Below are 24,663 nucleotides of genomic sequence, written 5' to 3' on the forward strand. Positions count from 1 at the left end.
GAAATCATGTAGCCAACAGGGATGACACAGGGACAACAGATTACAGGAGCCAAGTGGAAATATTTTTTCTACTACAGATTATGACCATAAAACATCAAAGGCAAGAATTTATGGTTTTGGCTTGATGCCAAAATAGTTTTCACATAAAGTGATGATATCATTTTGCCTTAATTTAAAAAGTTGCTTGTGTAGCTAAGACAGTGTTGCACTGGTGTTGATGTTTTTACATTACGTTCTCACTTTCGCCCAAAGATTGCTGTTAGTTAGTAAATTAGGAATTTGACTTACTTTTCCTTGTCCCTGTAGATGTCTAGTAAAACTAGAAATCGTCCTGCTGACTTTGCATCCAGTGGGCAAAATCTAGAATATGTGACACGTGTCACATGTGTGTTGACCGAAAGTGAACACACAGATGAGCTCTTCCGAATCAAAGGACCAAATGTTGTCTGGCATGTAAACATTCACATGCAAGGAGATTTCATGAAGGTAAAGGAGAGTTAAGTTTTTAGTAATTTTGACAAAAACGATTGAGTCTTGAAAAAGCCTTGACCCGGTTTGTTCAACCAGAAACATAACAATCTAAGACCAAGACTGAGGCCAAGACCTGGAAAATAATCAGATCATGACCGGTCTTGAGCCCTCCATCCCTGGTTTCTACTTGTTCTTGTTTCCATGGGAACGGTCCCTGTGGAGCGCTGCCAAAGTCGGGTCTATCAGATCTGGACAGTAGCAGCTGATCGTTCAGGTGATCAGTCGGCTGGAAAGACTTTGAGAAGTGGATGGATGAAACTTGGCCCAGTTTCTAGAGTCAGAACCTAGTTCTGATGGTTCTACTTAACGGGTTCTACTGACCCACAGATCAACAAAACTAAGCAGAGATGAAGAGAAAGCCCATTTGGTTCTGTGTAGTTTGACCCAGATGTAAAAATCTGACTGATCTTTGTCTCCACCAGCAGGAGGTTCAACTTTCTTTATTTCAACATTTCATAAGAACAAACTGAACCGTTCAGGTGGAAAATAAAGCAAATGCTGATCGCTACGTCTGATCTGAAAGCGGGGGAAAAAACAACTCACCAACAATTTTTCAGCAGCAACATTTTCAAACTCTGCTCAGTATGAGGCTCCATCTGGTGGCTGAACAGGGAACAACACCTGTGTATTTCCTGCCAGTGGCAGCAGATCCATCATCATCTGCAACATTAGGGAACATTTTTCAACCATCCAGAACTTAGAACCATTAACAGGATCCAAACTCCACAAACATGGAGCTGGAAGCAGCTCAAAAACACAGAAACAGAAACAACAGTCCAACTGGGACATCAACTCAGACCCTGGAACACAGATTAAGTTTGAATCCCATTTTCTACCCTGGATTAGCAAGAAGTGGGAAGGTCCAGTATTTACTGCGACATGGAAGTGGGAAGAGCTTTCAGCACAACATGATGTTCATTCTGATGTACAAAATCCATGAAAAATAAATGAAATATTTCTAAATCAACCTATTTTAGAGTTGCAAAAACAATCAGGTTTAGTCTGATATTCTTTAATTTCATTTCCAGATCTCAAATACAGAAAATTGTGAAACTGATTAATTTCGCTGGTCAAATATTTGATTGTCTCAAGAAGAGGAAAAAGCACTGATGTGTCAGTTTTCATGGATTTTGATGGGTCATGTTTGAATCTTAAGCAGAAGAAAATGAAGTGAGTCAACATCTGCTGCTGCTTGATGACGGTTCCCAGAACATTTATGGGTCCTTCACAGGTTCTGCTTCTGTGTAAGGACTTTAGGCCACTAATGATGTGTCTGGGACTAGAGTGAAGGACACAGAGATAGAGACCAATATGGACACAGGTACAGAGGACACAAAGAGAAATGGGATTCAGACCTTTCAAACTAAGAGCTTTCAGCTGCATTAACAAACTCAGAGATGTTCTCCATGAGGAAAATCTTCTGTCTCAGCAACCATTGTAACAAAACTCTGCTGGATCTGAAGCTGGTTTTGTTGGTCCTCCCTCCAGAACCAGCTGACCCAGTTCTGCTGTTAGCTACCATTAGCTCTCTAGCTGCCTAAACATGGCATCAACAGGGAGAGCCAGAAACTTCTAATTATGAAACATGTCAGCAACAGCTGAGTGATTTTTAAAGGAAGAATAATGATGGGAAGGCTCCCTGGTAACATGACATTAAAGGTCAAAGGTCAGGGTTTGCTGGAAAAGGAGAATTAACACTAGAAACATGAACTCTAAAGTCTGATCTGAAAGTCATGTTCAGGATGACGTCAGGGACATTTCCTGAAGCTGTTAAGGTGAAACCTTCCCCTCAGTCTGCTGAACTTCAGCTTGTCTTCACTGGTCTCAGATTTGGAACTTTGAAGCCTTTTCTTCGCAGACTTTTCTCCCAGAACCGTTTGGTTCTCCACCATCGCTGGGCTGAGAAGCAGCTCCTTTTGTGCTGCTCTGCTTCTAAAGCCACAAACATGCAGAGACAGAAAAAGTCAGGGTTCAACATTTTACAGTCATGGCACTAACATTTGACTAAAACTCTCAGCAAAAGAGGACTTCTACCCTGAACAGCTTCAGATTCATGAGTTATAATAAAATAATCCAGAAAAGAGTTCTATAATTGAGAACCAGCCAGATCTTCACCAACCTCATAGTGAATCCTCCCTGTCCTCTAGACGGCTGGTTTGCTGCTGTGAGTCTTCTTATGTTGTTTTAGATAACGGGACAGCTTGAATGTCTTCCCACACTGCTCACAGCTGTATGGTTTCTCCTCAGAGTGGATCTTCTGGTGGGCTCTGAGGCGGTCAGTTCGGCTGAAGACTTTCCCACACTGCTCACATTTGTATGGTTCATCTCCAGTGTGGATGTGTTGATGAGCCACTAAGGATAACTTCCGAATGAAGAGTTTCCCACAGAGACCACAGCAGTATGGTATTCCTTCCCTGTGGATGATCTGATGTGCTTTCTGCTGGTCCCACGTAGTGAAGGTTCTCCCACATGTATCACAGGAGAACCTTCTGTCAGTGTGGAGGAAGCTGTGTCTTTTTAAGTTTCCTTCTTGACTGAATGATTTTCCACACTTCCCACACCAAAATGATTTAACTCCAGTGTGAACCCTCTGATGTCTTGTGAGATTTGATTTGGTGTGGAAAGCCTTCCCACACTGTTCGCAGATGAAACATCTCCCCTGAATATGAATGCTCTGATGTGCTTTTAACTTGTGTCTTGTTGTGAAACACTTTCCACATTCTTCACAGTTGTGGGGTTTAACTCCAGCGTGGACAAGCTGATGGGTTCTGAGGTCAGTCTTACGAATAAAACCTTTTCCACACTCATCGCAGACAAATGGCTTCTCAGCAACGTGGAGGAGGAGATGTTTCTTTAAGGAGGTGCTTACTATGAAACATTTTCCACACAGGTCACATCTGTAGGGGTTTAATCCACTGTGAAACATCTGGTGGTCTCCAAAGTGAAGACGATTTGCAAAGGTTTTCCCACACTCATTGCAAGAGTATCGTCGTAGTTTAATGTGTCGGCGTTTATGGGCATTCAGGTTTAAAGAATTTCTAAAAGTCTTTCCACACTGATCACAGGAGAAATATTTTTCTGGATCTCCTGAGTGGGTTTGCTTATGGAGATAAATGCTTGATTTATGGCTGAACGTCTTTCCACACTGGTCACATCTGAAAGGTTTTTCGTCAGTGTGGACAACACTGTGGGCTTTTACTTGCTTTTCTGTGCGGAAGCTTTTTCCGCAGTCATGACAGGTGAATGACTTAACCTCACTGTGGATCAGCTGATGTTTTTTTAGGTCTGTGGAAGAGATTAACTCTTCCCCACACTTTTCACAGCTGCATGGTTTCACCTCAGAGTGACTATTCTGTTGCATTCTGAAGATCTTTGCAGAGGAAACAGATTTCCACACCGGTAACAGATCTTTAATGTTGATGTATTTTTGCTGTTCTGAAAGTTCTGAGGTTTCACTCCATTCCAGCTCTGATTTTCCTATAGAGACAGAGTCACAGGAACAGATCTGATCAGTGGGATTAAAGTTTTCTTTACGTTTTCTTAAATCTTTAATCCATAATAAAAAAGTCTTGTTTGCAGGTTGACTGAGGAGTTACATATCTTGCTGTGAATGTGTACAGGTATGTTATGATCTGAGGACGTGCATCGCAAATTAGCTAAGGCTATAAATGCCATAATGCTCAGTATTTGCATACGTAACAGTTGTCCCCATGCCGATAAGAAAGAAGGAACAAGTATGGTATTTTATATTTGTGAAGCCAATTGATCCCAATATCAACACTGAAAAAGGGCAAAGCATGTCAGATACACCAACACCAAGAACACACTTTGAGACAGTAGTAAGGCCTCTAGAGGAGAACCAATCATGAGTCTGAACAAGATCTGGCTCAGCAATAAGCCGTCTGACGTCAAATATTGATAAGTCATAAAATCACAATGAAAAAGTGTCTGAGTTAATATCAACATGTATATTAAAATCAACAGAAACAAGAACAGAATCAAAATCTATTGTGCCCTTAGAAAAAGGTTCAATGGATTCAATTGAAAAACTAATTTTAAATCTTAATAAACATTAATTACTGCAGGAGCAACTAAGTAATAAAACGCACAGGAGGAACAAAGTAAGACATATTTTTGTGATATAAATTATGTGAAAATATGGCAGCAACATCAGCACCTTTCCCATCAGGCATTGGATAACGTACAAATAAAAAGTTTAGCAGAGATGCTTAAATTAATTTAATGTGGCCTCTATCCTCAAGTAAAGTGTCTGTAGGAGAATGCAGCCAAGCTTATGGAATGTTATATAATTTGTGATGAAGGTTTATTATTAACGAGTCAAACAATAAAAGTGTCAAACTTAGATAAGTTGTTTAGTAAGTCAGCTGAGGATGATTGTGACCTGCTGTCATTTAAATTGTAGGGGAAACTAAATTTTAGGGCCAAAAACATTATTAGACTTATTTATACTGAGATATGAGGATTATTTTATTGGCTCTCGCTGTTTTAAACATCAGGAGAGGAAAGATGAACAAACTGAATAAATGTTCAACATACCAGTTTGTTCCCTTCATATTTAGATGTTGGCCAGTCATTCTGTTCAAGATAAGGTCTTTAAAAAATTATCTAAATTTGCTAGAGAAGCATAAGTCTATTAACAAATTAAAGTTTTAAATTACAACAAACAAAATTCAATAAATTAGAGATTATCAACTGATTAACTAATCAGTTAACCTGCCACATGATCCAAACCTTTATGAACTTTATATTTGAAGCAGAATCAAATTTGCTGCTGCAGATTAAATCTTAATGCTGACGGATAAATGAGGTTTTATGTTAAAATATATTCAAACCCCCAGCATATTTCCTTCTGTTGGGGTAATTTATGCTAACATACTAGTTATGGTAAACGTGGATCATGTGAAGTCTTTGGGGACAGATGCTGACAGATGTGATGATGATCCATTTGGCGGTTTTGAAGACGCCATGTTGGTTCCGTAGCGGCTCAGTTGAGACTAACTGGCTGGAAACGACCCACCAAACAGCTGGAGCATCAGAACTTTATCAGCATCCATCTGATAAAGTTTACAATAGTTTATGAGACAAACTAAAGGAACCACAGACAGACGATGCTTACTTTCATATATTCACACACAATCTGTCATTTTCGCGCCTGTTAGCCTAGCATGCTAACTTAACTTCCAGTTCCAACACTTTCTGCTTCCAGCTGCTGAGAAACTCTCTCTGAAGCAGTTTTCTATCGGCAGCAACATTGCTGATCATCAGATTAAATAACGGACTTTAATTTTTGGGCGTAAACAGCAGATCATCCAGATTTAAATCTTTGCTAGCAGTAAAACTAGCTAGTGATTCTCCTGCCGTTGTGTGTTTAGCTGCTGTTATAAAAGTTCATTTGTTAAAAACTCACATCTTCTCTGAACTTCAGTTTTCTCCAGCAGAAATGAAGGAATCCTGCAGCAGCTGAAGAAAGTCTCTGCTCAGGCTAACGTTAGCATGGTGGGCTAACTTTGGACGAGTTCAGCTAATAAACTGAAGCTGAACATTTTCTTCTTCTTCTGATGCTGTAAAATGGCGGTTTGCAGATCAACTCCACAGGTGCAACACCGCCACCTACTGACCTGAAGTGTGGAAAGGAGATAACAGAAGAAATAAAACTAATTCATATTTCTTTATCAAATATTTTTTGAAGACAAATAAGTTGTCTAATAACCCCCCTCCCCCACTACTTTCTTTCTTCTTCTCTTGTGTTTTATTGGCAGTTGGAGAAACAACTTACTGGGCTGCAGGAAATTAACAGAAAAAATAAAACACGTTTCTCTCTAAAATATTTGTTTTTCAAAAATTAATCTTCTGTTTTAATCATTTTAATAATAATTCGTTTTTATTTAACCCTTATTAATGATTGTTTTGTATTCAGACTCAATGTTGGATTTGAAGAAATGCTGCTGCAGTTCAAACAGCCTCCATCAGAGGAAGGGTGGAGGAGAGCTGGTGCCTCTCCAGCAGTCACTGGGTGAGAGGCGGAGAACAAGCTGGACGGGTCAGCGGTCCATCACAGGGCAAAGCAGGAACACATGGAGGTTTTCTGGATCCAGCAGATTTAAAATCTACAGAATTTAATCAGAAACGATTCAGACACTGAATCTTCATCTCTGTATAAAAATAAAACATTTCATGAATAGAGCAGCAGCTCAGTTCAGCAGGTAAAGTCTTCATAAAGTCTGGATGGAGGTTCTGAATCTGCTCCTCCGGGTCCAGTAGAGAAAAAACGTTCCAGCTCCCACTGAACCCGACCAGAACCAGATTATCTGCAGAGGATCAGATGATCTGGTTCAGGCCACAGCAGGGATGAAATACTGCAGAGAAACGTCTTCATGGAGCAGGACGAGGTGGACCACGTTCTGATGGACAATATCTGAGGAGACAACAACCAGGACACTTTAACTGCTGCAGAAGAACCACGTCAGTCCAAAACGGACCGGCTGTCCGGGTCCAACAGAACTCCGACACTACAGCCGAAAACGACCCGTAAATGGAGGTTTGTGGTTCTGGATGAACATGAACTGCTGCTTTCATGGACAAACCATAAATAATAACTTTATGTTTTGTGCATTTTTTGGAAAAGTGATCCGACTGAGTTGTTCCTCCCTGGGATCACAAATCCAATATTCCTATTTTCTAACAACGGCACAGAATTTTCTCCTATTTTACACAATTATTATAGTTATAATTATTGTTAATCATTTTTATTATATTGTTTTTAACACTTTAATAAGTTTTGTTTTTGTGTGATGCTGCTGTTACACCAGATTCTTCCTTTCACAAGTCAATAAAGGCGGTTTCTATTCTATTCTATTCTATTCTATATTCCCTGTTTTATGAACACAGAACTGCAGATAAACTTCATGTTCATGAGGTCGTTGATGTCCTTCCATCATTTCCTGGTCTCCTTCGCATCACTTCCTGTTTAGCTGCTCTTCCTGGAACAAGAGACTCAGAAATAAATTTGTCTTCTTTTGTCTTCATGAGGACGGCTGTGGGACTCACTGCACAGGGCCTTGCTGGGGTTGACCTGCTGACCCATGAGGAACTGCTGCAGCTTCCTGATGTCCACCGTGACCTCTGCCATGACCTCTGGGTCTCTGCTCTGAGACGGACCGCCGTCCTGGGAGGAGTCAACGCCTGCAGAGACACAGGGACACTCAGTCAGTCTCTGTCTTCTCTGATCCAATCAGATCACATTTAACCCTGAAGACAGAAGGTTCTGAAGAAACCAGAACCAGGACCAGGACCAGGACTTCAGTCTGGAGAGGAGAAGTCACGTTTTCTCCTTTAGCTCCTTTTATGAAACCAACATCTGAGCTAAAAGCTGCTGAGGTTTTGGTTCAGAAGTAAATAAATCAGCACCAAGCGGCTCAGATTCTTCCTGAAGGAACCTGAGCTGCAGGAAGCTGAGGCTGAAGTCTGGGAGCAACAGCTAGCAGATGATTCTGATGATTCCAGATGTTTTTACCCCATGCTGGGTTCCCCAGGTCTTTGAAGTGAGTGGTGACAGAAACCAGATCGGTCTGGATCTTCAGGTTCATGTCTCCGTTCAGGTTGGCCTCCATCACCTGAAAACACAGAAACTTTCCTGAAAACGTTTGTTTTCTCCACATGATGAACTAGAAAATTCCAGAACATCGAACCTCCGGATGAGGAGAGGAGACTCGGATTATTCTCTGGAATAAAACGAGTCAGAAAGACTAAAAACGGAGGAACAGGTTTTGTCTTTTACAGGTTTGGTTCTAAATATTAAAGCTGCAGAACCAAATGAAAGAAACTCCTGATCAGTGAAATGTGGCTCCACCGTGTTGGACCGTCAAGAAATTATGATTATGAAAATCTGAATATTTTCCCAGAAGTCTTCAGGAAAAAAAATAAAATAAAATATATATTTTAAAACTTACAGTTTGTTTTTCTCTCTCCTTTCAGAAAGTCTGAATTTTTCATGCTAAAACTTTTCTGAAGATTTTCTTCGGCTGCTGATCTAATAATCTGTCTGTTAGAAAAAACCCAGTTAAGGCAACATGTTGTCTTGTTTCCATGGTAACTGAGCTGGTTCTGGTCGGAGCTGAGCTCCACTGATCCAGACCATAACATGAGAAGCAGCAGGTACTGGTTTTACTGGGACGTCGTCTAGGAGACGAAACAGAACCAGACTGAGGCTCCATGAAGAGCTCTGATGCTGCAGCGCCATCTGGTGGCAGTTTGAGGAAAGGTTCTGACAGACAAACAGAACCAGGCTCCAACTGGACCTGGACCAGTCAGAGCTGGGAGTCCTACCAGGAAGTTAGAGAGGTTCTTCATCCTGTCCACCACGCTCTTCATCGTCTTCAGAGGAGGAAGGTAGACGCTCACCTGGAGAGAGAATCAGCAGGAGGAATGAAGACGAGACAATTTCACCAGAGAAGAAGAATAAAAAGAAGAAGAAGAAGAACGAACGCTGGGACTGAAAGACGACCCACAAGATCCTCACATCAAAGTCCGGAACGCCGGCTTCCTGGAATTCCTGCCAGAGTCTTCGAGGAATGACGTCGACGGGAACGTCGTGAGTGACGACTCTGCCGACGCTGGACAGGGTGGGCTGACGGGACACATGGAGGTCAGGGGTCATCAGACAAACCACTGAACTTCATTCACTCTGAAGAAACTATTCATCAATTACAGAGAAAGACTTTCAGAGGAGGGGTGCACTAACTTCTGACCCAGAGTCGGTCTGACCCAGCCTCTGGCCCGCAGCATCACAGTACCTCTGCCAGTCAGGTTCTGGTTCTGGTTCCTAGCGAGCTCTACATGCTCAGAGAACATCAGAACAGAACCAGAGTTCTGCTCACCAGCTCGGCAGCGACGGTCAGACAGGCGCAGTGCTTCCTGGTCAGCTTCAGCTTCACTGACTTGGCGGACTGGACCGTCTTCAGGGCCCGGCTCCAGGGTTCTGGACTCACCTCCAGGCAGATCTCCTGGACCTCAGAGGTCACGCCCTCCATCTGGTACTCCTGGAAGAAGTTGGCCTGCAGAACAGAACCGGTCACTAAACGTCTCAGTCAAAGGTCTGTCTGAGCTTTTCTCTCAGTTTCTGATCATTTGGAGAAAACTTTAGCTTTACTGTTTAGCTTTGACCTCTGACCTCCGATGAAAGCATCTGACCCAGTTGTTTCTAACAGAACCTTCCAGACTCTGATCATCTGCTGGTTGTGTTCAGTTCAAAACTCTCTGCGGTTCCTCTGGTTGGAGTCAGAATCAGATTTTATTTCTGTCCCACTGGTACGGCAAGCCGTTTTACCATAAAATCAGTTTCAACCCACTTACAGTCCAGATATCTGAAACTGGTTTCTGACAAAACGTTTTAGTGAAAGAAGATATCTCTGATTAGTTGGTGAATAATGTTACTACACAAAATTCCTATTTGAGATTTCTCTAATTACATTCTGATTAGTATAAATGAATTACTGACTATATCTTAAACACCTTTTTCAAATACCGACAATTAAATTATGACTAGTTATAAAGAAAGTTCCAAATATCTCGTTTTGTATTTTTAAATAGTAGTTAAATTTTACTAGTGAAAATTAAATTGCAGATATTGTGAAATTAAATAATAACAAGTCAAAACTAAATTAAATATCTGGGATTATAATATTGAAAGGAATTTGACTTGTTGAGATGTAATTTATCTTGAATTATTCTGACTAGTCAGAATGTAAACACAAACATCTTAAATTACTATTCCTGATAGTCAAAATATAGTTGTAACTTATCAATTTGTATTGTTTAGATATCTAGAATGTAATTACAGATAATCAGATGAAACCTATGTTATGTTTAAAGGTCTGCCCCAGAATCAGGGATCTTCTTCAGAGTCACCAGATTTTCCTGCAGCATCAGATGGAAAAGCTGCCAGAGACTGAAGGCTGAAGCAGCAGTTTGTGACTGCAGATGATCCGGGATGAAAACCATCGGACCTGCAGCAGCTGGCACCACATGCCGACTCCTCCGTTGGTCACTTTTCCCGGCAGGATGAAGAACAGGTGGTCCGGAGTCAGCCGCAGGACGCAGGTCTTGGTGAGCTTAGAGATGGTGGTCACCACTCCTGAACACAGAGGATCAGATTCACTTAGACACACAGCTGATTTCAGGATCAGGCTAAATGCTGGAACCTGCAGGATGTCAGTGTTTATGTCTGGGAAGATTCTCTGGAATTATTTCACAGATAAAATTCACATAAAGCCGCTGCTGTTGGATTAAATAAGAGTTTTATTTATTAACCAACGAACCAGACCACAGACTGAAAAACGGTGAGTTACATTTCTGAACAAAAAAACAACTAAACTTAAACTGATCGATCAACTTCATCTGTTTCCCCGGGAGGTTTATTAGTTAATAATCACAGTTAGTAACTGGAAGATTTTTTAGTTCAAGAGTTTTTCTAGCTGACCAAATATTTTAGAGAATAAACTGGGAGCTGTTAGTCACCGAAAGTTAACATTTCTATCACACTAACCAGTTAACGCATTAGCATTTCAACAAGCTAACAGTTTAAATAGACTCACTGGTGAAGTGGTTCAAACAGGCGATGTCGGTTATTTTCCCCCGAAACTTCATTTTAACCTGAAAATAAAAAGTTTCCGAGGGATTATAACTCCAGTTTAAATTCAGGAGCCAGACTTTGTTTGGTCCGTTTGCTAATACGGTTCGACGGAAACAGCGGCTTCTCTCCACCTGTCAAAGGTTCCTACTGACAGAAGAAGAATGTTAACATTGAGCAGTTGGTGAATAATCTGAAGCTTTTAATATTGAATATCAGCTACAATTTAATTCATTAGAATATATGTTTTCAAAAGCTGCCATAAAATACATTTAAATAATGAAACATAAAAACATGCCAAAATAAAAGTGTTATACTAATGACTTTGTTTTCTCAATTGACAAAGTATTTGACACTTAATTCATTTTCGAAGATAATCCATTGTCTCCGTTTAATTTTTACTTAGGGTCATTATTTTTCTCATTTATCATCAAAATCCGTTTCTGGACCTGCTCCAAAAAGTGTTTGACATTCTCACAAGGCGTTACTGGAGCAAATAAAACTTTATCTTTACTAAGTTTTAGATTTTAACTTTTATGAAGAATGAAATAAAAATATTTTATTTAAAATCACCAAAAAGTTTCATTCTCTAATTGAAGAAATCCTCATTAACTCACTGAGCTGTTTGCAGCAGCAGCAGATAAAATGTTGAGTTTATTTGCATTAACATCTAAAATATCATCAAAACATGCAAAAACTGAATCAGAATGAAGCAAACATGCAGCCCAGAATCTGTTGAATTGAGCTTTATTTCATATTTCTGGGTTACAGAATGAAAATGAATCACTGAGAAAAAGAGATAAACTTTACAGTTGAAACAAGTTCAGATCAAAACTTCACTAAAGGGTCTTAGAATTAAATCTTTATTGATCCAAAGAGAAAAACAATATTAGACTAAATGACAGACATGAGAAAATAAATAGGATAATAATGTTTCAACTCAGAGTTCAGAGTCCGACTCTTTGATGCGTGTCGATGTTAAAATGATTATGCATTTTTTTACTTTTACGTCCCAAAATTGTACCTCTTAAAAACTGAAATAAGAATCTGTCTAATTTGGTTCCACTTAGACATTAGAACCAAATCGTACAACGTTGATCTTTTCAACATTATATAGCAAACAGTAGATATAAAGTTTTTCAGATTAAATTTTTTTTATGCCCGTTTTTCCTAATATTTCCAGATTTTCTGAAGGTGAAAAACTGACCATATGCTATATTTGCTGAAAACAAACAGCTCAGTGTAATATGTTGGATGTTGGTGTTGTAGCCTTGACAAGGTCAAAAATCAATTACTGACTGTGATTCATTCTTATATTTGGAGCAATGAGTTAAAAATAAAACGTTACACTTTTTCTCTGGAGGTTATTATCTTTATTATCTTATGAAAGCATAATGAAAATTAAACTTTTTTTCCCCTTTCACCACCATAAATCTTTAATAATTTCAGACCAAGTCACAGATACAACATTTTTCATATTTTCAAACTGCTGTGGTATCAGCCTCTGAGGATCATCAGGACACACCTCGACTTCTGATCACTTCCTGCAAAGATGAAAAGAAGCAACAGAGGAGATCAGTGATGGTTTCTAGTCTCTCTCCATCAGCTGCCAGCCAGTGATCCTGACCAGATGGAACATGAAGGACATCAGCCTTGTTCACAGCAGCTGTGGAGTGGAGCCAGATTCTTTTCTGGTCTTGGTCTCTGCCAAGCTAATTCTCAAATAAATTTATTATTTTATTTTTTACAATAAATAAGTGTAGTGTTGAGAATAAAACTAATTCTAAGTCAAACTCACACTGACTTGGTCACTGCCAAGCTAACTCCAGTCATTTTGCAGCATCAACTGTTGACACTTTTAGCTTCTCATTTTCTCCCATTGCCATGGTGATTTATGTTATCTGCCTTCTATTCTATTTTTATATACCAACACTCATACTTAACTCAGGAGCTGTGCCTGAATTAAAGGTCTGCATCCATCAAAGGACCCGTCTATGTAGGATGGGTCCTTCACAGACCACCAATAAATGACGACTTTTATTCAGGAAAAGCTGTGAATTCGGACAGGTCTAGCCTTCACCAACCGTCCCCGCCCCACCTCCGCGTAACTCTTGTTGACTTGACTCATAATTGAGGAACCTTGGAGATACCTGCAGTTCTGAAACCAAAAACTGACTATCAGAGGCGAGTAGGTTTACTCCGGGTATCCACATTCTACTCAGAGCATGTTAACCTTGCTTTCTGAAACAGGGTAGCTGCAGTCAGACTGATCAGAGAGCTGTGATAAAAAATATAATCAGTTGTTAAATATTGAACTGAAAGAAAAAGCACTGCGATCAGATCTGATGCTAACCGCTTCATGAATGAGGAAGACAGCAGACATGTTGGAAGGCTGGACGCTGGAATCCAGCTCTACTTCCTGAGGGCTGGTTCACAAAAGTAGAAAAGCTCATGAAGCAGGGATTTTCCACATTTCCTGGTTGAATTAAGTCTGGACTCGATTTCACAAAAGCAGATCCCTTAACTAAAATACCACTAATTTATTTTGTTATTCAGTCAATATTACAAAGGTAGAACATACCATTAGAAATGTTATTATCCATGTGGGCATTATTCCTGTTTATGTTTCTGAAGACTGCTGCTGTTATAAGTTTGACAGAAAGACCTTTAAAGGACTATTGCATCTGCTGTAGGGATTAGAGAAATGGCAGCTAAAGAAGTAAAGGTGTTGTAATCAAGACAGGCTGTGTAAGTTCTTGCATATTCCCCTGAATGAAAAATAACAAATTAATGATGAATTTTTAGGTTTTTAACCATCTTAACTTAAAAAACATTTACAACTTAAAATAACTTTTGTTTTGGAATAAAAGTAAACAAATGCACAGTTTAAGTCACCATATTTAAAACATGCATTTATTTACAGTATAAACACACCTTGTGTTTATCAAAGGAGATGCCAATAACTAAATATATTTTATAAGCTCCGTTACCCTTTATCTTTTGACTTCTGGCTGCCACTAAACTGCCTTTGCACTATCAGTTAAAAAAGAAATTGTCCTTTCAAAACACAAAGCATCACAATTGAAGCAGGAAGTTAACTGTAGGTAAAACTAACACATTATTGTCAACATTTTATCCACATACTTCCCAGACGTTGCAAAATGTTTTTATATTTAATCTAGATAAGTTGCCAGGTTTGCTCTGTACGAATATTGTTAAAATGTGGAACAAATAAAAGTAACATGAGTGAATCCGCTCTCAGTCACAGTATAATATTGAATATCACTATTCCTTTGGTTACGCTGTTGAACTGCCTTTGTTTCTATGCTGTTCATTGACTCCCTTTGGTGGCTAGATCTAGATTTGGTGGTAGGAAGAAATCTCCATGGAGAAATGCACAAACAGTTAGATCTGCAAGACAACTCTGCCGTAGGGCAGAACGAAAATGGCGTAAAACTCAACTCCACGTTCATTGTGACATCTATAAAGAAAGACTACGTAACTATCATTTAACACTAAAACAAGCAAGAGAGGCTTTCTTTGCAGATGTCATAAACAAAAACATTAACAATGCTCGGGCTTTATTTGCAACAGTTGACAGAATCACAAACCCTCCTGTGACGTTACCGCCTGAATTCCAATGTATTGCCGCCTGCAACCAGTTTTCCAGCTTCTTTTCAGAGAAAATTCAAAAAATCAGAGGATTAATCTGAACATCCACTATAAAGTCAGAACCAATGCTGAACCCAAACAAAACAAATACAGGAAAAATGACCCAATTTCAACTACTTAATTATAAAACCCTACAGGAAATTATAAGTCAATAAGCTCCAGTTCCTGCTGTCTGGATGTCCTAGATCTATAACTCTAGAACATTTCTTTAAGAAAGTCCTGCCTGTTATTGCTGCTGATCTGATCCAGATAGTAACTCATCGCTCTCGTCAGGCGTTTTCCCCCAGGCTCTGAAAACAGCAGTAATCAAACCACTTATAAAAAAGAACAATCTGGACAAATCACTACTGCAGAATTACAGGCCGACCTCTGACCTCTGACCTCTGATTCATCAGCAAAGTTATTGAAAAAGCTGTGTGTAAACAATTAACTAGCTTCCTAACTATAACCAACCTCTTTGACTCCTTCCAGTCTGGTTTCCAGTCTCACCACAGCACAGAGACCGCCCTCGTAAAAGTGTTCAATGACATCCATATAAATACGGACTGTGGCAGAACCACAGTGCTGGTTCTGTTGGACCTCAGTGTTGACCACGACATATTACTGAATCGACTAGAGAGTTGGGTCGGACTCTCCGGTCCAGTGCTTAACTGGTTTGAATCCTACATAAAGAACAGGGATTTCTTTGTTTCAATTGAAAACTTTTCATCAAAGAGGTCAAAGGTCACATGTGGGGTACCCCAAGGTTCAATCCTAGGGCCCCTTTTATTCAATATTTATATGCTCCCACTAGCTCAGGTTATAACAGGAAATAATATTAGCTACCATAACTATGCAGATGACACACAGCTCTACATTACGATGTCACCAGGTGACCTTTGACCCCATCCAATCACTGAACAGATGCTTAGAACAGATAAATGTGTGGATGTGCCAAAACTTTCTCCAGCTGAACAGAAACAAAACTGAAGTTATTATTTTTGGACCTAAAGAGGAACGATCTAGAGATATAGATCTAGAGTTATAGATCTAGAGTCAATGCACAGCTTCAGTTATTACAACTGAAAACCAGCGATCAGGCCCGAAACCTGGGAGTAGTGATGGACTCTGACCTGAACCTCCAGAGCCACATAAAGACAGTTACAAAGTCGGCCTTCTATCACCTGAAGAACATTTCCAGGATTAAAGGACTAATGTCTCAGCCAGATCTAGAGAAACTCATCCATGCCTTCATCTTCAGTCGTATTGATTATTGCAACAGCGTCTTCACAGGTCTGTCCAACAAATTAATCAAACAGCTGCAGCTGATCCAGAATGCTGCTGCTGGCGTTCTCACTAAAACCAGGAAGATAGAGCACATAACACCAGTTCTAAAGTCCCTACACTGGCTCCCTGTAGCTCAAAGAATAGACTTTAAAATACTGTTGTTAGTTTATAAATCACTGAACGGCTTAGCACCACAATACATTAAAGATATGCTTTTATTGTATCAACCTTCCAGACCTCTCAGGTCTTCCGGTTCTGGTCTGCTCTGCATCCCCAGAACCAGAACCAAACGAGGAGAAGCAGCTTTCAGCATCTATGCACCACGAATTTGGAACAAACTTCCAGAAAACTGTAAAACAGCTGAAACACTGACTTCTTTTAAATCTCAACTGAAAACCCACCTGTTTAGAATTGTATTTGAAATGTAATCAATTACAAATTTATTGATGTAACTTGACTTAATGATTGATTCTATATTGCATTGTGATTCTGTGTTTGTAATGATGTAAAGCACTTTGAAATGCCTTGCTGCTGAAATGTGCTATACAAATAAAATTTGATTGATTGATTGATTGATAGATCATTTAGTTGAACAGCCTTGCCCTAAACATTCAATATTTTCTATTTACTCAAGGCAAAGTTTACCGTTAGAAATTAAGGTTGCAGACCTTGAATCGGCATTGACATTTTGTATTTCATTTTCAAATCACATATATTTGTCAACAGTAAATGAGGCTCTTCACCAGCTGAGAATCCTCAATCTATTTGGAAATATTCCAGTAGACCAGACAACTGAAGAGTCTGTAAATAAGGACAATTAAAACAACCACCAAAGGCTTCATTTTGAAAACCAGAGCAGATACCAGATAATATCTCACTTCACAAAACAGAATTCAGCATGTAAGGTTACGTAGGAACAAGATAGACAACAAGCCAACAGAGAGTATGAGACATTACGATCCAACAAGACATTACCAGCAACATTCCATGACACAATTTAAGAAATAGCACTTGAAGACATTATCAAGCTTCAGAAATCCACCTTGAAAGCACATAAATATCTTTTTGGGTGTATCATAATAGTTTAACCAAGAACAGACCTTCAAATTAACAAGGTCTTGGTCCATACACTTGTCTCATGTTGGTTTTTCGCTCACTGCAGAAAGCAAACAAGTTTGCTCTTGCAAGAGAGTTGCAGAAATCAGGGCCAGCAGTTGATGATATTGAAGAATATTCTGCATGGATCATTGGTGGAATGAAACTTGTTCAAAAACTAAAAGGCGATGGCGAGACTTGTCCTAACAGGTATGCTGACATTACTTAATACCTCTGTGTGTTATAGCTCAGCTTTTAACTCCATCAACTCCTGACAAGTTGATGGAGAGACTAGAGACCCTGGTACTAGGAGCAGGACTGTGCTGGTGAATCAGGCATTTTTTTAACCAACAGATCCCACTACGACCAAATCGACTGTTTTACCTCCTCCATAGTCACACCCAGCACAGGTATGCCCCAACACTGTTATCAGCCCCGTCCTTTACTCCATTTACCCATGACTGCAGAGCTACCCAGAACAGTAATGTCTTATTCAAATATGTGGATGCATGTTGGACTCCAACCATCTACTCACTTTAAAGTATTTACAAGACCCTTCAGCTGTTGAACATCTGGATCCTCCAGGTTGTTCTGACTCAGGTCTAGTAGTGTCAGATGAGACTGGTTGGACTTCAGAGCTGAGGTCAGAGAAGAACAGCTGATCTCTGACAAACCGCAGCGCCACAATCTGAGAAAACAAAATGTGAGCAACAGTCATTGAATATGAAACTATGGAGCAGAAGACGTTAAGGTAAGGTAATTTTATTTGTATAGCACATTTTCAGCAACAAAGCAGGTGAAAGTGCTTTACTCAAATTAGAGGGAAATACAAACAAAACAACAGAACCAAAGAAAGACTGAAAGGTAAGAAGTATAAAGCTAAATGTTGGTTCTCCATGTTTGATTCTTGTTCTGGGTTGCTAAGTAAAGAGGAGTTTCTCTAGGTCTTGCTCTGATAATAAAAGTATAAAGATAAGTGTTGGTCTAAAGCAGTACTTCTCAAAAAGCCGAGAAGCAGGACTTTATAATTCTCTTTATTCATTCATTCAAAACAATAAGCACCTGGTTCCTAACCAATTTTTTACAGTTTTAGAAAGTTCTACTGCAATGTCTAAAAATACATTTACACTTTTTCTCTTTCAGATCGAGTAGTCTTGATTAAATGTTACTAATTGAGTTAATAGCTCAGACATGCAAACATGCTACAAATAAATCAAAATGTCCCAAAAGCATCGGTGGACTGGCAAAAGGGTTACCGGTCCACCGATGGGGATTGGATGGGGGGGATTCCAGCAGAAATGCATTTACTCATTGAGAATGTCAATGATGTTAAATTTGAGTCAACGGTTTAAGAAGGAAAACATTTAAAGACTTTGTTTAGTATTTAAAGTTCAGTTTTTAAGGAACTGGCAAGTTTACTTTGTAAAAGTGTGAAGAATAATCTTCATAGCTATGAGTTTAATCTTTGGACTTTGTTTAAAAGTCTAATATATTGGTGAATATATTTTTGTTACTTCAGCAATTTACAATCATCACTCATTAACGTAAACCCCAATACAGGTGAAATTTTTCTCCAGAAACACCTTCCAAATCGTCCAGTTCGAGTGAGAGGTAGGGTGCGAACCACCCCGAGGTAAACTTGAGAGATGCAGCCAAGGCGCAGAGGAACCAGCGGTGTGATTGGTGCCCTGTTCAATGCATCACCTATAAACCCCATCTTTAAGGAATAATTCTGCTCTTCCCCTGAAATGCTCAATGCAGCAAAGATGCATGCAGGCAGGCTTGGTTTATTAAAAACGTATTATGATTTTTTTTTCTATTTCTTCTAAAACAGGCAGCAATTAGGGTGGTTGGGGGCAAATAAAGCTCAGCCCCCTGTCAGGCTTACAAATACACTGGGAGAAATCTTGCATGGTTTCTTACTTCAATGTCTGTAGCTTGCAGACAGACATTTGTAGGAAACCACAGAGCTCCTTCACTCCAGCATCTTTCAGGTCTTTGTTGTCACTGAGGTCCAGTTCGGTCAGATGGGAGGGGTTGGACTTCAGAGCTGAGGCCAGAGAAGAACAGCTGATCTCTGATAACCTGCAGTTCCTCAATCTAAAGAAAAAGATAAAAATATCTGAGGGTGAAGTCAGCTGGGTGCAGGCTAAAACACTAAGAAAAAGCATGTAAAAAATATATTTATATAAAAAAAAAAATCTAATTTTATCTCTATAGCACCTTTCAGCAACAAGGCATTTCAAATGCAAAGTCGTCAATGACAACATGGTGCTCCTTTAATTAAGGGGCTGCTGACTACAGTCATTAATCTCTTGCAGCTCCATCAGCATCTTGCTGAGACTACAAGAGAAATTCAAGAGAAAATAACCCATTTCTGAAAAAATACTTCAGCTTTTTGCAAATTATATTAGTTGAAGTAATATGGAAACCACTTTGTGACTTTTAAAACTTTCTAAACTGCTTTTAATAGCAGTTTCAGAAGTTTTAAAATGATATATTTGTGTTTGAATTTAGCTTATTCGTAACTTTGAGTTTTTTCCAGATGTGAAGGAAGCTCAGAGCTGATTGGCATAGCTTTAATGACTAGTCACCTGTTTTTGTTATTGGTTTTGGTCCGTAAGATAAAGGTTTTGAAGAAACACATAACCACTTATCACCATCACGTTACCCCTAGTTAAACCAGTAACAAGCTATTGGATATAAAATCCCTGGCCCAGGTCCATTTACGTGTCCCGACCAAATGGTCTATATTTGATACGGAGATAACTCTCCACACTGTTGTGCAGTTGCATACTTTCTCCAGAGTACAATGCAGGAATGGATTATTTAGCAACAGAAAAATGTAATAACTTTAAAATTGATCCAAAGACACTGGATCAATTATTTCCATAAACTGCACTGCTGTGGGACGTCTACGTCCTTCTGCACAGGTCGCTTTGAAGTCATAAGTTGGTAACACAGAAGTTTGACTTTGGTCCCATAAAATTACTAGTATAAATTACCTTTAAAAAAATGTAAATAAATAAATCGGACTGCGGCTTGCGCATAGGCAAAAAAATAAAGAGAATTGAGTCACATTCAGTTGCTGCATGAACATGAGCTTAGATGAACGAATGCTGGACATGCCATGTATTTGAGTTGCTTCCCAGGGTTTTTGTGATGGGTTATATTTTATTATACGTGAACCCATAAATGCATTTTATGACACCCTATTGTTTTACTGAATGAGCACCACACATTGGTCCCATTTGTAGCCAGAAGTGTTTTACAGTTTTATGCTCATACACTTGGCTTTCAACATTGAGAGAAAAATCAGTTATACTAATCTATTTTATTCTGTTTTAAATTAATACAATTGTTTTGTCTCACCTCTCTTTTAGTGCAATGTTACTAGTAAAAGTAGTTATCCAGGTATTAAAGCCCTAGCGCTTATTTTTCAGACAGTTGAGTTCCTGGACTAGTAAACCCAAGTTGTCAAAAAACCTTCTACAGACAATATGACAACCTTTCCTTTTGAAAACTATGTTTTTAGTGTCAAGGACTAAGAGTTATGATTCTGGTAAGAAAAACTAAGATTAATGCCATTATACAGGCTCAATGTTTCAAAAAGTAAAACAAAACGGGACAAAAACAAGAATATAGGTAAGGTGGTGTAAGAAGGTGGTTTGAAGCGAATCATAACATAAAAACAGCCCATATACTAAACTTTCCATCCATTGAGGAAATTGAATAACATAAAAACAGGAGTCAACAAGTGCTACTTGGAATTTGGACAAAACATTTTAGTATTAGTTGTGTTAAGCAATTTTAGTCATTCTTTGTTTTAATTTCATCAGCAGAAAAGGCTACCTTGTACACCAGAACTGCCAATCAACCTTATTAGAATTAACCCATGTGAAAATAAACCTGTATAAAATACCAATGAAAATTTAAGTAGGAATAAAACTGAATCTACAGTGAAGATCCGATGTGTCAATAAATATATCATTGCCCTTGTGTCAGCAAGTTAGTATTAACTGTGCTACACCTCATATTAATATCAGAGCAAATTTATAGAATGGTGTCTTACTTTAATATCCTTAGTTTACAGAGCGGACTCTTTAGAAAGCCAAACAGCTCATTCACTCCAGCATTTCCCAGGTCTTTGTTCTGACTCAGGTCCAGTTCTGTCAGTTGTGACGGGATCGACTTTAGAGCTGAACCAAGAAGTGCACAGCTGCGCTCTGACAAACTGCAGCCCCACAATCTAAATAAAAATAAAACATGATTCATTTTTTAATTCTAAAGATATTAAAAGTATTAATGGGTGGTTAATAGGTTTGAGAGTAAGGTCTAATTTCTTATTTTAAGTACAAAACTAGAGAAGTGTGTCTTACCTAAGAGTCTTTAGTTTGTTGTTCTTCAGGAAATTGCAAAGCTTCTTCACAACATCATCAGTTAGTTTGTTCTTACTTATATCCAATTCTGTCAGATAGGAGAGGTTGGACTTCTTAGTCGAGACCAGAGAAACACAACTGGTCTCAGACAAACTGCAGTCTGCCAATCTTAATAAAAAGTGAAACATATGAGCCAAAGTCAAAGTGGTATACAAGTGAAAATCACATAAAATTACACCTATAAATCTGTGACTCCTATTCCAACAGTCATTGGCTACTAAGTACACCATGTACAGGTCACTAGTCAATGATAGGGCAACACAGAAACAGGAAAAATAATTATTCACACACACAATCAAGCCTAAGGTCTATTTTAGGGAGGACACGTAACCTCAGATGTATGTTTCTATACTATAAAAATAAAAACAAGGTATGCATGGAGAGGACATGCAAACTCTACCTTTATCTTTTCGAACAAAAAATTGTGTGGCATAATGTCTGTCCAGTCCATGGCTTTGTCTGCGCTAAAAACTGATAAAAGTTGATGCTAACTTGTACAGCACTCACAACAGGACCTGCTGACAGCCGAAAGCTGCAGAGGTACCAGAGAGCAAAAGCGTTAAAGGAGGAGGGATGAGCAGCGCCACACAAAGTTGTGATTGACACAACTTTGTGTGGCCTCCTGGCTCTGATTGATTGTTCCTAGTTAGTTAGCACTGGGAGAATTTGGATTTAACAAAAGTACAAAAAATTATATGTTCATATTTTTTGTTTGTCGTTTTTCAGGCTATTTTTCTGTGTTTAAGTATCGTCAACAGTGTGTTCCAGTAACACATAATTACCCAGTAATATTTTACTATTCCTGTCCACATCTTTTGCTATGAAAACACGGTGGGACTGCTCTGGCGCCCCAACCAGCTTAGCAAGTTTTCTGGAGGAAACGCTGTGCCATTGTGGCAGAAGCGCTCCAAAGTATGGTGTACATCTTACAAAAAAGACGGTACTAGGTTTAACTTCCAACATGTACAGAGCTTTAATCACAATGACTGTATGAAATACTTCATTGTATTTCATACCTTTATCTTTTTGAACAAAAAAATATGTGTGGGACAATGCCTGTCCAGTTCATGGACAGACATTGTGTGGTCAAACAGCTGACCACACAAACTGCCTCTAATTTGCTCAAATGTAAAGTGTTTGATATATTGTCTACCAACAGTAGTGACTGAAGGTGAGCAGCTTCCAGCACAGAATCCTTTGCCATAAATGTCCCACATGATGTTGCAGCTCATGGTTATTGTGCTTCTCCTATGGACTTTAAGGGACACATTTTTAGGAGTGTTCAGAATGATTGGTCCAGATTTTCTCAATTTAGGTTGATCAACAATCTGTTGATAGTTACGTGTGAAACTAATCTTATCCATCAATCTCTTCTACTACCACAAGACACTGAGAGAGAGATGCTTTTAACAATAGTTGTCTTTCTGTTGCCAACTTTAAAACTTTTCTGCTACAACTAGTATAGAAATAAATCTGTGTAGGACAAAATCAGTCAGGCTTCTTAATTACTGGTGATCAGCCTGAAAACTGCAATGCGTGCTCTGCTACTTTCTTTTAATAACAGCAGTAATAAAAGTTGCTTCTGCTGCTTTTTGCAGGACACCAAATGAAGATGCCATTCATTTTCCATTAAATAATCAAATGATGTAATATTCATGCAATGCTATATAAATCTCCAACTCAGATCAACATTTAGAGTCCTATTCAATAAATTACAATACAGGTTCCGATGAGGCTCATTTATCAGATTAAATGTGCCTTTAGAAAACAACCTTTAACCTTGTATTAAATATATTCTTCATTAGATTCCTTGAATGATTTGAGTACCTCAATTGAGGCAAGTGATCTTCCTTGAAGCTTTGTTAAACTATGTCTTATAATTTAGTGCATCTTGTTCCAGCTGGGTAAATATAAGTGTTGCACAAAGTTCTTGTTTCTGTTAGCAGCAAAGTCAAATTTTCAAGTTCGGTCTGGAGCATTAAGGGAGACTGATGACGATGTCCAGGTTTTTATCATTTTCAGGGGACCAATAGGCATTAAATTGACTGAAGATGAATACATAAATTAAAAACTGGAGTATATACAGTTTATTAGAAGTACCTCTGTGAGCCTGCTTACTTATTATTAAATTGAATATAACTTCTGATTCTTTGCCGCCATTCTTTCCGACCCAGCCCAGATTAATTTTCTAAACTGCAGAAAAATAATTGTTAGGGATGCTCAAATATGAAAATTTGGGCTGATCTTGATATTAATACTGCAGTTATGGCAGTATTTACTAGTATTTTAATTTATAATTTTTTTATTCAATTACTTGAATAATCATCAGGATAATCAATAGAGTAATTAATTACTAAAATAATTGTTTACAACAGCACTGGTATGAACCTGAAATTTTAAACTGTGAAACTCTTACATACAGTGCAAGATGTCAATACCACTATTTGTTGTTTCAGAACAATCCATCTTAGAAATGTGAGTAACAATGAATGGATGGCAGGTTTCAGGTCAAAATTCAGAGGATGAAATGTCAGTCAACATTATGAAGCAAATAAAATACCAGCATCAAAAACAGCTTTTATCCCATTTTGTTAGATATGATCATATACTGTAACTACATATGTTAAGGAATAGCTATTAAACTAAATAATTAAAACATATTTTAAAGTATCAGTGAATTATACAAACTGAAAAACAAAAGACAGCTGCACTGACCTCAAGATTTCTAGCTTACAGTTTGAACTCTCCAGTCCATCACACAGAAGCTTCACTCCATAGTCTCCCAGTTTGTTGCAACTCAGGTCCAGTTCAGTCAGATGGGAGGGGTTGGCCCTCAAAGATGAAGCCACAACCTCACAATGGGTCTCTGATAATTCACATCTGACAAATCTGTAATTAGAGAAAAACTATATTTAGGCGACATTAAATTAGACTAAAATTATAGAATGACTGAATGGATATGATTATGAATTTTTCAAATCTGTGTTTGATAGGACTTATTTTACTGGACTG

General features: G+C 38.7%; 2 protein-coding genes across 8 annotated transcripts in view; both read right to left on the reverse strand.

The window, feature by feature from the left end:
• The window catches only part of LOC116712074 (NACHT, LRR and PYD domains-containing protein 3-like), a 1,065,068-nt gene that overhangs the window by 442,766 nt on the left and 597,639 nt on the right, over positions 1-24,663 (reverse strand). For 2 of the 7 annotated variants that reach the window (XM_032551828.1, XM_032551830.1), the window contains 2 exons: positions 17,748-17,900; positions 12,587-12,723 (listed from right to left, as the gene is read on the reverse strand). The exons of the other annotated variants lie outside the window; for them this stretch is intronic. In XM_032551828.1, coding sequence (XP_032407719.1) covers positions 12,717-12,723; positions 17,748-17,900 — 160 coding nt within the window. In that variant the 3' untranslated portion in view covers positions 12,587-12,716. Of the gene's footprint in view, positions 1-12,586; positions 12,724-17,747; positions 17,901-24,663 lie in introns of those variants that run through there. 7 annotated transcript variants of the gene reach the window in all.
• On the reverse strand, positions 940-11,299 carry hus1 (HUS1 checkpoint clamp component). Its single transcript, XM_032552059.1, has 10 exons — positions 11,145-11,299; positions 10,557-10,684; positions 9,429-9,605; positions 9,071-9,178; positions 8,878-8,952; positions 8,066-8,165; positions 7,600-7,734; positions 5,960-6,967; positions 2,651-4,008; positions 940-2,463 (listed from the first exon to the last, which is right to left on the reverse strand). The coding sequence occupies exons 1-8, from the start codon at positions 11,194-11,196 to the stop codon at positions 6,885-6,887; spliced, it is 858 nt and encodes a 285-aa protein (XP_032407950.1). The 5' UTR covers positions 11,197-11,299; the 3' UTR covers positions 940-2,463; positions 2,651-4,008; positions 5,960-6,884.

The sequence above is a fragment of the Xiphophorus hellerii genome, chromosome 21 (genome assembly GCF_003331165.1).
Source record: "Xiphophorus hellerii strain 12219 chromosome 21, Xiphophorus_hellerii-4.1, whole genome shotgun sequence".
Classification (NCBI taxonomy): Eukaryota; Metazoa; Chordata; class Actinopteri; order Cyprinodontiformes; family Poeciliidae; genus Xiphophorus; species Xiphophorus hellerii.

Coding starts and splice junctions, on each gene's coding strand:
- hus1 (XM_032552059.1), bottom strand. CDS start 11,196: ATGAAGTTTCGGGGGAAAATAACCGACATCGCCTGTTTGAACCACTTC. Junction 10,685..11,144: donor CTGTTTGAACCACTTCACCA/GTGAGTCTATTT, acceptor CTCTGTGTTCAG/GAGTGGTGACCACCATCTCT. Junction 9,606..10,556: donor TGTGGTGCCAGCTGCTGCAG/GTCCGATGGTTT, acceptor TCTGTTCTGCAG/GCCAACTTCTTCCAGGAGTA.